This window comes from Neovison vison, chromosome 4 (genome assembly GCF_020171115.1).
Source record: "Neovison vison isolate M4711 chromosome 4, ASM_NN_V1, whole genome shotgun sequence".
NCBI lineage: Eukaryota > Metazoa > Chordata > Mammalia > Carnivora > Mustelidae > Neogale > Neogale vison.
This window is the reverse complement of record NC_058094.1, coordinates 194,006,448-194,020,090: the sequence shown is the minus strand read 5'-3', so window position 1 is coordinate 194,020,090 and position 13,643 is coordinate 194,006,448. Positions and strand designations below refer to the sequence as shown.

Genomic DNA, 13,643 nt, shown 5'->3' with positions numbered 1-13,643 from the left:
CATTAGCATTTAGAGGGAACATGATTCATGGTTCGGTGCTCTGAGAATCTGATGCCCCTTTACACCTTAGCACACGAACTGGGAGGAACGGCACGTGCTGGTGGCTCTGACCAAAAGCCGTGGAGAGCAAAGTTCCTGATCCTTGCCCCTCATTTTTCATATCTGGGCAAATTTTTCAGATTGTTTTGCATTTTTTTTTTTTCTGTTACTGTGTATAGATGTGAGGCGTGCGCTCACTTCCTGCCAGGGTCTTCTTTCTCGGCTTCTCTCTGTAATTAACGCACTCCATTATGTCGCTCTCATTTCTTTGTTTATTTCGCCTCCAGAATAAGGAGTTTGTGTGTCGAGGGCATGACTACGAAAGGCTCGAGGCCTTCCAACAGAGAATGCTGAATGAGTTCCCCCACGCCATCGCCATGCAGCATGCCAACCAGCCCGACGAGACCATCTTCCAAGCAGAAGCTCAGTGTATCCACACCCAGACGGGCTGCACTGCAGTTAGAGCCACGGGCCGTTAGCCGCAGAGCAATTTCCTGCAAGGAAAGCCTCTGGCCCCTTTGCTGTGTTCCCACTCTCTCCCTCTTTCTCACTCATCTTGATTTTAGCTTAGCTCCTTCTGAACAGAATTGTTCTCATTATTGTCACAGTGTCAGTGGAAAGGAAATCCCTTAAGGATTCTGGTAAAGAATTTTTTTTTCCTTTTAATTAAAACTTTTTCCTATCTCCACCCTGCTTTTAAAGCTTCTTTTAGTGATTTCCCTTAGAATAATTTTCCTCCAGCATATCCTGTGGAAAGATTAACTGGCACCTATCATTCACCCTCTTTTCCCTTGATATTTTTATTCTGGAAGGAAGTGCAGAGAAGGAGGTACCTTAATATCTTTGGGGAATACTTGGCCATGGCATTTTGGACAGCCTTTGACGAATGCTATATAATTGACACTTCAATTATCTAAATACGAACAACTCAACTGAAATTACCCAGGCACTGGAGACAAAGGGAATTCACCCCGGCACTCCTTCGTGAATGCTTCTCTCTCTTCCCTAAACTTAAGATGTGGGAGAAGACAAGAAAGGCCCATTGATAATCATGGATACCATTTCAAAGTAGAAAATAAAATGCAGCAGAAGCAAGAAATTAAGGGAAAAGATTTTGCAATCCTTCTTTGAATGAGAAGAGAAGAAGGTAAATATACAAGTAAATAGGATACCCCCTTTTTAAAATTTAAATTTAAATTCAATTAGCCAACACACAGTACATCAGTTAGTTTTAGATGTAGTGTTCAGTGATTCTTGTGATACCCCTTTCATGTACTTTTTAAAATATCAGCTACAAAAACACTTTGCTTATCAGTACAAGCTTTGGGAGAGTGATACCACAAGTGTGGGAAGGCTGGAGACGCAGATCATCACACAGGTAAATATAAATCACTGTCAGAACTGGCCATGTCCTTGGTCATGGTTGCATGGATGTTTATACATTATTTTACAAACATTAAATTAAGAGGGGCCATGCATGGACTAAAGATAAAATTCTCTCTTAAACAAGGTTTGGAATAATATAATTTTGAGTACCTAAGATCCAAGCCATTCCGACCCAACCCCCAACTAAGAAAAGAAAGAAGAAGAAAAATTAGCGATAAATAAATTCACAAGGTATGGACATTTTAACCAGATACTTTGTCAGAATCAACTACCTAAAACTAGTTCAAGGCCTGTAGTTTGAGAAATGATTTGTTGTGAACTGAGTTCTTGGCACCTTCTTGGCGGTTTTTAAAATGACTTTGACCCAAGGGAAACACCAGATTGTTACCCAGCCTCGGTTCTCTGCCACAGCTCAGCTCAAGCCAGATTTCCTTGGCGTTTGCCAAGTCGGGTTTTCTCCTTGACTTTTTAATCCTAGATTTGCAGATCTATGCCGTGACTCCCATCCCGGAGAGCCAGGAGGTCCTGCAGAGAGAGGGTGTACCAGACAACATCAAAAGTTTCTATAAAGTGAATCACATCTGGAAATTCCGCTATGACAGACCATTTCACAAAGGCACTAAAGATAAAGAAAATGAATTCAAGGTACCGTGCGTTCTTATTACATACAGTTTCCTATGAGCTCTTTGGAACAAGCCCCACGATAAGTATTTACACAGAATAGAGTCAAGTGATAGAAACAGAAGGGACCAGAAATCATTGAGTCTCATTGATCTCAAACTCAACGGTATATCAGAGGGCCGTGGGATGCTTTTCTAACCAAGCAGAGTTCTTAGCTCAGGAGTCCTGACTCAGTAGGTCTGAGAGGAAGGCCTGGGAATCAGCTTCTTTGTGACAGTGCTGGTGGCCCTCAGACCAATCTCTGAGATGTCACAGTCGAGCTTAGTCCTGTCACTCATTCATGTTGAACCAACTGTGGGGATCACAGGATATTTGTTCTCAGATGCAGTCATCTGCAGTGAGTAAAAAATGCTTGACAGACAGGGGGACGAAGATTCTGAGACAGGAAGCAGTTAGGTAGACGGCTATTACCTTGGAAGATTTCCGTGCGATCTCCTGCTTTTTCTGGTTAGAATGGTGTGTCATTAGGACTTCTGAGAAGACATGGAATGAAAGCAAACCACAGACTCTCTGCATGTATGGAGTTGTCCATTCTCAGGAGCTGCAATAAGCCTTGCCCTCTGGAGCTCTCTTGGGCTGGCTCACAGCCCTACTGGTGCATTGTGCTGAGGGTACATTATCTCTTCTTTCCCTGATAACAGTGACCAATGAGACCAGGTAGACCCCTGGTTAGTCAGTATTCCCCCCAATGAAGAATGCAAAACAGACCTATTCCTGTGGGTTAACTGGCTTAGCTCCCTTCATCACAGAGTCTCTACTTAAGCTGGAAAAGGTCCTCCTCACACTGTTAGCAGAAATCCTCTGATGTTAACTGTCCTCGTTGCCTCTGCCTGCATGTCAGTTCCCAGCAGTAGCTCCAGGAATGGGGTACAGCCTGGCAATCAGAAGGGGAAGCTGGGGTCATTCTGCAGGGTCACGATGGGCCTCAATCCAGAGCAGTCCTCTGTGCAAGGAGGTCGGATGGGTTACCTATCAAGACAAAGAAACTATTGGAAGACCGTACCGGGATGAAAGATTCATGATCACTTTCTAGTCCTTTTGGAGATTTACATTTTTCTTTGTGTCCCACAAAACCAGTTAATAGTCATTAGTTTATGATAGAGTTTTCATTGCAGTTGTGTTCCCTGAATAGAAAGTGTGAGATCCACTGGAGTCAGGCACATTCTAACTACCCGCAGACCCTCCACTATGACCCACACCTTCTAGAACCTTCTCCTTTGTACTTTCTGCTGCAGCACATTTCCTCATGGCCATCACTTTATCAGTGGTATAGCAGTCCCCGTAGAAAATAATGATAAATCTGGCTCCTTGTTCCTGGGCTTCCAGCCGTCGGCATCTGGCACCAAAGTGCCCTTCCGGAAGCTTCATCTGTGCCACAGCCCACTCACCCACCCTCCCTTTGGGCTCCAGCAACCCTGAACTTCTCCTCTCCATCTCCTGCTGTGCCCTTTCCCTTTCTCCAGCCTCTTGCAGGCCTCTGCGCGGGCTGCTTCCTGCTGCCTGCCGTGCTCCCCCCTCCCTCTGCCTGGCAAACTCCTACACACTCTTCAGCATTCCGCTCACGTGTCACCTCCTCTGAGAAGTGCTGTCCTCCCCCCACCGGCTGCTGTGCCTGCCTGCTTCCTTCTGCTCTCCCCCAGCACTGCAAGCATTCCTTTCTCTTTGCCCTGAGCCCTTCCCTGGCCACTCACCTTCCTGTCACCACTGTCACAGGGACTTTGCCATATTCCTTGCAGTATATTGTGGCTGACATGAAGAAATCCCCCCATTTTCTGTTGTTCTGGAATAAGTGGCACTATTTCAGGGATTTTGTGAAGTTTATTATCCTTTTGAGAAAAATGAGGCATAGATCCAGAAATGGGATTGACAGAAGAGAAATCTGTCATCCACAGTGACACTTACCAAGGACCAAGGCACCTGTGGCTTCACGTGTTATGGGGGTGCTCTCCTGGCCAGAGGAAGCCTCAGCTCTTTAAATACAGATCCTCCTCGATGATGGTGGTTGAAATGGGCATGAGAAAATGTGGCATAGTGAGGAGGTTGGAAGTTCTAGTAGGTAGGGTCTGGGAACTGGAATGTACCCCCTGGGGGGGGTCACATGGCCTCCTTGATGCTTAGCCTCTTCCTCTTTAAAACAGAAAGATGGATCTATGTGATTCTTCATGGACCTTTCCTCCGTGAGGATGTTATTACTCTAAACCTGTGTTGACTGGCTGTTGATATTACCCCTTCCAGATAAAAATGGAAAGACCTTAAGGAGTGAGGGGGGTTTAAATTGGAATTTGAAAGAACCAGCAAAGGAAGTAACATGGTAGCCTATTACCGTATTTTAAGCTTGCTGTGTGAAGTAGACCATGTAGTCCATAAAGGAAAAATTGTCCGGCAACACAGAACAAGAATGATTAACGCAGCGTCAGTGGTATCTTACTGTGACAGCTTCACGAGTATGAAGGGATTGCCCACAGGCTAGAAGGGATACTAAAGAAAAGCCTCTAGAAATAAGCAAACCTGACCAATTTGAATGGCTGACGTTAGTCATAGCTCAGTAACTAGAAAGAAAAGACACTTGAGGACTTAATTTGTTTTGTATTCCGTAGAGTCTCTGGGTGGAGAGAACATCATTATACTTGGTGCAGAGTTTACCTGGAATTTCCCGCTGGTTTGAAGTGGAAAAGCGTGAAGTGGTAAGCATCAGAACTCATTCTCAAGTACTTTCCCATCACACTTGCTCAGCGGGAGTCAGGCCATCTATTAATTGCTTCTGCTGTTGACTCTGAGTCCCCAGAGGCACACAGAGTAAGGTAGTGAATGCTTATGGTATTGACCCCTGTGACCAAGGCTTGAATGGGAACGTGACTTATCCCAGTCCAGCCAGCAAGAGGCATTTCTCAAAGCGAACTATGACCACAGCCTGGAAACACGGCAGGCCCTTGAGTCAAAGAGCTGAAATTCGAATTATTGTAGGCCACTGGCAAGAGGTTCTCTACCTTGCCTTATTTAATCATTAATCATCCTACCGAAACTATAAGGTATGTATCCCACCCCCTCTTCTTACAAGTTTTAACTGGAAGCTAAAAGCATCAAGACGTTGAGAAAAGATAGACTGGAGCCCAGATTGTCCCACCTTGAAAGCCAGTCCCATCCCTCTCTCTGAGCTCAGTTTCCCGGCAGGCAGTGTGAGGCTGGTGCAGGGCCACAGCCCGCTGTCCGACGCGCGGTAGCTCCGGGCTGCTCCCGATGGCAGTGGAGGGAAGGCGGCTTCGTGAGTCTCACTGAGCCGTCCTGGATGAACACCAGCTGGAAACCAAAGGGTGTTCTTCTAGAACCTGGAAACCACAGCACCCAAGAACCCTTCAGCTTGTTAAAAAGGCCCAAGTTTGGGTGCTGATGGCACTTGTATCGGGGTGAGACCTAGCCTGCTGCCTGTGTCGCTCCTCGGGCTGGCAGCACCTTGATGGCAACAACCAAGCACCGTCCTCCCTCCCTGCCCATATCCATCTTGACTGAAGCCAGCCCTGAGACTGCCGTATCCTGTAGCTGATCAAAACCTTGAGAGTTGTGAAAATATCACTGAACCCCTTTCTTACTGAGGTAACAAGCCTCCTCTGCCACAGAATACATAAGAACAGCGCCTGCCCAAACGGCCTTCCAAGCTTGGAAACCGCTCATCTTGTCATCTTCAGTGAAGCTGAGGATTTAGTGGCATTTTCCTTTTACAGTGCTGAAAAATTCCCGTGGCTTCCTAAAGAAACGGAACTCAGTTCAGTAGACTGCCTCAATGTAGTCCCGTTCTTGGAGGGTCTGAGTCAAGGGTCCCCAAAGCTGGTTGCTTCCATGGTATACCCTGGTACCTTCCATGAACTAGGGGAGGCTGCTGAACAATCTCAAAGTCTTATTATGCTTCCTGCTGCATGCGCTTAGCCCACAGAATGCTCTTAGTCATCTTGGACTGCATTAATGATGCAGGGAGCCTCTCCGGCTACTTAGTACCCAGAATTTTAAACTCTCTGAGGCCTCACCAATGGTCCTAACCCTTGAAACATTACCCTCTACCTCCCCCTCCCTTTTCCCCGTCTCTCTCTCTCTCTCTCTCTCACACACACACACACAATATTCATAAAAAGTACCATGCTGATGATTAAAGAAGCATGACAAAATACAACCTTTCAAACATCAGCTGCCTACTTTATTAGAATATATAATCTTACATTCTTTCAAACAGAACAAATTAAATTGGACTACTTTGTTCTCTGAACACAGCCCACTCATAACAACCTTATGTCTTTCTCTTGTTCCCACTGCCTGAATGTCCTCACCTTCTACTAAAGTTGCTGATTTACTGCTTCATTGCATGGTGTATAAGGCCCTCAAGATCAGGGGCACATAGTAGGTACTAAGTAAATATATGCCAGCCTGAATTGAAATTCCTATGTATGATGCCAAAATCTAAAAGATTCTGAAAACCAAAAGATGTTTTCCTAAGTTCAGCTCCAAACTCCACTGGTAATAAGCCTGACCTGATCTGATTTATTTTGCCTAGTATGAATGTTCGTATGTCTTACTGCAGAACTGTTAATGCATTTGGTTAAAGAGAATTTCCCCAGACCCTGTTTGAGAATTACATAATAGATTCCACGTGCTGTATATTACATTTCTAAAACCTGAAATTTTCTGAATTGTGAAACATCTGGCTTCAAAGGTTTTAGATGAGATTATGGGCCTTTATTCTCTAAATCATAGCCCCAAAATATATTATCCCATTCTTTGAAAGATAACAGTGCCTTCGAACTACTGTTTTTTCAGTACTTGTTCTTATTGTCTTGAGAACCAACAAAAAAATCAACTTTTCCTGGTTAATAAGTAAGCTCATTTTAAAAATTTTAAACAAAATTTTTAAAGTTCAAAAGAAAGGTGTGATGACTTTTTAACCTCCAGCTACAGATAATGAGAATATTTTCTCATGTCACATAATATCCATCAGAAAATCATGTGGCTCTACTTTCAGAATATATGCAGAATCCGACCCCTCTTCACCAGCCCCCAGTAATAGCGCCATCTGGTGTGTGATTTCTGCAATAGTGTCCTAAGCGGTCATGTGTTTCTACCCTAACCCCCTACAGTCATTATGTGCACAACATCCAGTGTTGTGCTTTTAAATTTAAGTTGTATCATATAAACGTAAAGAAAAGATATTATGAACATGATTTACCCATCATTTTACTTAAACAACTATCAAAAAGACCAGTTTTGTTTTACCACCACCCTGTTTTATACAGGATTATTTTAAAGTAAATCTCAGACATCATATCATTTCATCTATAAATAATGACGTATATTAACTAAAACACATAACCACAATATCATACATGATCCCATCTAAAAATTAACAGTAATTCCTTGACATAAGATATCAAGTCAGCATTCACACTTCACCAAGGGTCTGTTTCTTTTATGAGTTTTGGTTTTTTGGTCATTTGTTGTTTGAATTCAGATCCACGTAAGGGCCATACATTGCAATGGGTTGAGAGGTCTCCTAAATTTCTCTTTATCTATAGGTTCTCCCTGAATTTTTTTTTATTATTATTATTATTATTATTTTTTTTTTTTTTTTTTTTGCCCTGCAATTTGTAGCCTGAGCCTTTGGGGTAATTTAACGTGGTTCTTTGTCCCTATATTTTTTTGTAAATTGGCAGTTAGATTTAGAGGCTTGATACAATGTTGTTATTTTGGATTTTTTATTTTTATTATTTTTTTGCAAGAATACTTCATAGGTGGTGTTACATGCTTCTGGTTGTCTCTTTCTTCTTGCTGTGTTGGCAGCCACCAATGGTGATGGTCTTACTCTATCAGGTATCACAAAATGGTGCTATTTTAGCATTCCCTCTTTGTTTATTCATTGGAACACTTCTATAATGAGAAACGTTCCCTCATCCACTATCTGATTACCCTGAGGTACAGCAAAGGAAGGATAATATGCTACGGAAGTAACCAGAGAAGTTTTTGTTTGTTTGATTTCGTTATTAGTATCATTAGTAATTCATGGATTTATTTTTTTTAATCCATTGCAGTTATTACTCTTATTAATTTTTCAAGCTGTTCCATTTTGCCCGTTGGGAGCCTCTTCAAATTGACTTTGGAGTCTTTCTGATAATATCCCAATAGTTGTTACAGAGCTAACACAAAGGAACTGGGTTGTCAAATCAGATGTGGGAATCTGCAGCAAACTTTCCTAATAACTTTAAGGCAATCAAGAGCCTCAGATGAAGCGGAGAGACATCTGAGACCTCAAGCCTTGTCCTCCAGGTCTGTCTTCCCCACATCAATAATTATTTGGAATAGATGGAGTCTCCAAGTAAGATTCACGGGATTCCTCATCCAGGGAGTACATTTAAAGGTTTATTTATTTATTTATTTATTTATTTGACAGAGAGAGAGAGAGACAGAGATCACAAGCAGGCAGAGGCAGAGAGAGAAGCAGGCTCCCCGCTGAGCAAGGAGCCCGATGCGGGGCTCGATCTCAGGACCCCGAGATCATGACCTGAGCTGAAGGCAGCGGCTTAACCCACTGAGCCACCCAGGCGCCCCCAGGGAGTACATTTAAATTATGAAATATTCCATTTTTTACTTTAAAGAGTTATAACACTTTTCTGGGACATTCTGTAGGAAATCATGTCTCCTGGCTTCTGGGTATTATTAATATAAGCAGTTTTCACTGAGGACACAGATACTATCTCATCCTCCTGGCAATTTATCTTAGTCTATTTACTTGAAGGTTCAGTTGACAAGGGGTAAGACCCAATCACGGGCCTTGTTTTCAATCCCCCAAGGATATTTTCTCCTCCATTAAAGAGAGTGAATGAATCACAGGCCAGCTGCTTCAAGGTCTTCCTCCCAGCTGCCTTCCTGGCTTAGTGGGATGACTAGGTACTCCATGCTCATTCACACACTCCCTACCCCAGACCTTAAAACAACCATTTCTCCAATGACTCCTGCATCTTTGTAGTGGAAAACAAGATTTAAAGATCACAATCTGGGGACTAGATGAAAAATAATTCCTCAGTGAACATCTTTTTACACAATATTCTTTGCACACTTCTTTGACCGTCTCTGTAGAATAATTTCCCTAAAAGTGAATTGATCTATTCATGAGTCCACAATTTAACCTTTGATTCATGGGCCAAGGATGGCATGTACCACCTTATGTCCTGTCTGGTGGGGATAACTCTTCTTGGGAATACCCATTTTCCCAACAACCCTTCAACACTGGGTGTTGTGTTATTTTAATCTTTCCAAATATTTGATAAAAAATTATCATACTAGGGTTAAGTTTTCTTTTTGGCATTTGTTGAATGCTAGGTAAGAATATATATTTTTGGTACATCTGGGTGGCTCAGTTGATTAGGCACCTGCCTTTGGCTCAGGCCATGATCCCAGGGTCCTGGATCAAGTCCCCACATTGGGCTCCCTGGTCAGGGGGTAGTCAGCTTCTTTCTTTCTCTCTCTCTCTCTCTCTTTCAAATAAATAAATAAAATCTTTTTAAGATTTTATTTTATATCATTAAGGTAGAGGTCAGTGATTCAACCATCTTATATAATATCCAGTGCTTATTCATCATGTGCCCTCCTTATTGCCCATCACCCAGTTACCCCATCTCTCCACTCCATGCCCCTCCAGCAACCCTCAGTTTGTTTCCTATGATTAAGAGTCTCTTATGGTTCGTCTCTCTCTTTGATTTCCTCTTCTTTTATTTTTTTCCTCTCTTCTCCTATGATCCTCTGTTTTGTTTCTTAAATTCCACATATCAGTGAGATCATACAATAATTATCTTTCTCTGATTGACTTATTTCCCTTAACATAATATCCTCTAATTCCATCCACATTGTTGCAAATGGCAAGATTTCATTTTTTCATGGCTGAGCAGTATGTGTGTATATATGTGTATGTGTGTGTATATACACACACACATACATACATACATCTTCTTTATCCATCCATCTGTTGACATATATATATGTGTTATATATACATATATATGTATTCTTTTTTTTTAAAGATTTTATTTATTTATTTGAGAGAGAGAGACAGTGAGAGAGAGCATGAGCGAGGAGAAGGTCAGAGAGCGAAGCAGACTCCCCATGGAGCTGGGAGCCCGATGTGGGACTCGATCCCGGTACTCCAGGATCACGCCCTGAGCCGAAGGCAGTCGTCCAACCAACTGCGCCACCCAGGCGTCCCTACATATATATGTATTATATATATAGGATATATATATATATCCTATATATATATATATGAGAAGATGTGAGATATATATGTCTCACATCTTCCTTATCCATTCATCTGTTGATGGACATCTGGGCTTTTTCCAAAGTTTGGCTATTGTGGACATTACAGCTATAAACACTGGGGTGCAGGTGCCCCTTTGGATCACTGCAGTTGTATCTTTGGAATTGATACCTAGTAGTGTAATTACTGGGTTGTAGGGTAGCTCTATTTTCAACTTTTTGAGGAGTCCTATTACTGTTTTCCAGAGTGGCTGCACCAGCTTGCATTCCCACCAACAGTATAAGAGAGCTTCCCTTTCTCCACATCCTCACCAATATCTATGGTTTCCTGAGTTGTTAATTTTAGCCTTTCTGATCAGTGTGAGATGATATATTATTGTTTGGTTTTGATTTGTATTTCCCTGATGCAAAGTGATGTTGAGCATTTTTTTCATGTGTCTGTTAGCCATTTGTGTGTCTTTGGAGAAATACTTGTTCATGTCTTCTGGCCATTTCTTGATTGGATTATTTGTTCTTTGGGTGTTGAGTTTGGTAAGTCCTTTATAAATGTTGGATACTAGCCTTCTCTCTGCAAAGACATTTGCAAATATCTTCTTCCATTCTGTCAGTTTCTTTTGGTTTGGTCAACTGTTTCCTTTGCTGTGCAAAACTTCTTATCTTGATGAAGTCACAGTAGTTCATTTTTGCCTTTGTTTCCCTTGCCTTTGGGATGTGTCTAGCAAGAAGTTGCTGTGGCTGAGGTCACAGAGATTACTGCCTGTGTTTTCCTCTAGGATTTTGATGGGTTCCCATCTCACATTTAGATCTTTCATCCATTTGGAGTCTATATTTATATATGATGTAAGAAAGCGATGCAGTTTCATTCTGCATGTGGCTAATTTTCCCAATATCATTTGTTGAAGAGACTGTCTTTTTTGCATTTGGTATTCTTTCCTGCTTTGTCAAAGATTAGTTGACCATAGAGTTGAGGGTCCATTTCTGGGTTCTCTCTTCTCTTTCATTGATCTATGTGTCTGTTTTTGTGCCAGTACCATACTATCTTGATGATTATAGCTTTATAATAGAGCCTGAAGTCCAGAATTATTACGCCACCAGCTTTGGTTTTCTTTTACAACATTCCTTTGGCTATTTGGGGGTCTGTTCTTGTTCCATACAAATTTTAGGATTATTCCAGCTCTGTTAAAAAAAAAAAAAAGTTGATGGTATTTTGATAAGGATTCCATTAAATATATAGATTGCTCTAGGTAGCATAGACATTTTAACAGTATCTGTTCTTCCAATTCATGAACAGGGAATGTTTTTCCATTTCTTTGTGTCTTCATCAATTTCTTGAATGAGTGTTTTGTAGTTTTCTGAGTACAGATCCTTTGCCTCTTTGGTTAGGTTTATTCTTAGGTATCTTACAGCTTTTGGTGCAATTGTAAATGGTATCAATTCCTTAATTCTCTCTCTTCTGTTTCATTGGTAGTGTATAGAAATGGAACTGGTTTCTGTGCATTGATTTTTATATCCTGACACTTCAGTGAATTCCTGTATGAGTTCTAGCAGTTTTGGTGTGGGGTCTTCTGGGTTTTCCACATAGAGTATCATGTCATCTGAGAAGAGTGAGAGTTTGACTTCTTTGTTGATTCAGATGCCTTTTATTTCTTTTTGTTGTCTGATTGATGAATCTAGGTCTTCTAGTACTCTCTTGAACAACAGTGGTTATAGTGGACATCCCTGCCATGTCCCTGACCTTAGGAGGGAAGTTCTCAGTTTTTCCCCATTGAAAATGATATTTGCTATGGGTTTTTCATAGATGGCTTTCGTGATATTGAGGTATGTTCCCTCTATTCCTACACTGTGAAGAGTTTTGATCAAGAAAGGATGCTGTACTTTGTTAAATGCTTTTTCTGCATCTGTTGAGAGGATCATATGGTTTTTGTCCTTTCTTTTATTAATGTAGTGTATCACATTGATTTAATTGATTTGCAGATGTTGAACCAACCTTGAAGCCCATGAATAAAGCCCATTTTGTTGTAGTGAATAATCCTATTAATGTACTGTTGGATCCTATTGGTTTGTATCTTGGTGAGAACTTTTGCATCCGTGTTCATCAAGGATATTTGTAATTCTCCTTTTTGATGGGGGTCTTTGTCTGATTTGAGGATCAAGGCAATGCTGGCCTCAAAAAACAAGTTTGGAAGTTTTCCTTCCATTTCTGTTTTTTGAAACAGCTTCAGAAGAATCAGTATTAATTCTTCTTTAAATGTGTGGTAGAATTACCCTGGGAAGCCATCCAAGCCTAGACTCATGTTTGTTGGGAGACTTTTGATGACTGCTTTAACCTCCTGCCTGGTTATGGGTCTGTTCAGGTTTTCTATTTCTTCTGTTTTAGTTTTGGTAGTTTATACATCTCTAGGAATGCATCCATTTCTTCCAGATTGCCTAATTTGTTGGCATATAGTTGCTCATAATATGTTTTTATAGTTGTTTGTATCTCTTCAGTGTTGGTTGTGATCTCTCCTCTTTCAGTCATGATTTTATTTATTTGGGTCTTTTCTGTTTTCTTTTTGATAAGTCTGGCCAGGGGTTTAGCAATCTTATTAATTCCTTCAAAGGACCAGCTCCTAGTTTCATTGATCTGTTCTACTGTTCTTTTGGTTTCTATTTCATTGATTGCTGCTATAATCTTTATCATTTCTTTTCTCCTGCTGGGTTTAAGCTGTGTTTGCTGTTCTTTCCCCCAGCTTCTTTAGGTGTAAGGTTAGGTTGTGTATTTGAGACTTTTCTTGCTTCTTGAGAAACTTGTATTGCTCTATATTTCTCTCCTGGACCACCTGAAATAATTGTGTTTTCATTTTCAATTTCCTGGCTGACCCATTCATTCATTAGTAGGATGCTCTTTAGCTTCTATGTATTTGAGTTCTTTCCAAATTTCCTGTTGTGATTGAGTTCAAGTTTCAAAGCATCGTGGTCTGAAAAGATCCCAATCTTTTCAAACCAGTTGGGACCTGATTTCTGACCCAGTATGTGATCTGGTCTGGAGAATGTTCCAGGTGCACTTAAGAAGAATATGTGTTTTGCTGCTTTAGATTGGAATGGTCTGAATATATCTGTGAAGTCCATCTGGTCCAAAGTGTCATTCAAAGCTCTTGTTTCCTTGTTGATTTTCTGTTTAGATTATCTGTTCATTGCATTGAGTGGGGTGTTAAAGTCCCCTACTATTATTGTAGTATTACCAATGTGTTTCTTTAATTTTGTTATTAATT

The 13,643-nt window shown here is 41.2% G+C and overlaps 1 protein-coding gene across 4 annotated transcripts in view; it reads left to right on the top strand.

The window, feature by feature from the left end:
• The window catches only part of DOCK4 (dedicator of cytokinesis 4), a 430,453-nt gene that overhangs the window by 390,884 nt on the left and 25,926 nt on the right, over positions 1–13,643 (top strand). For all 4 annotated transcript variants that reach the window (XM_044246395.1, XM_044246396.1, XM_044246394.1 and 1 more), the window contains 3 exons: positions 327–468; positions 1,904–2,070; positions 4,704–4,790. In XM_044246395.1, coding sequence (XP_044102330.1) covers positions 327–468; positions 1,904–2,070; positions 4,704–4,790 — 396 coding nt within the window. The remainder of the gene's footprint in view (positions 1–326; positions 469–1,903; positions 2,071–4,703; positions 4,791–13,643) is intronic.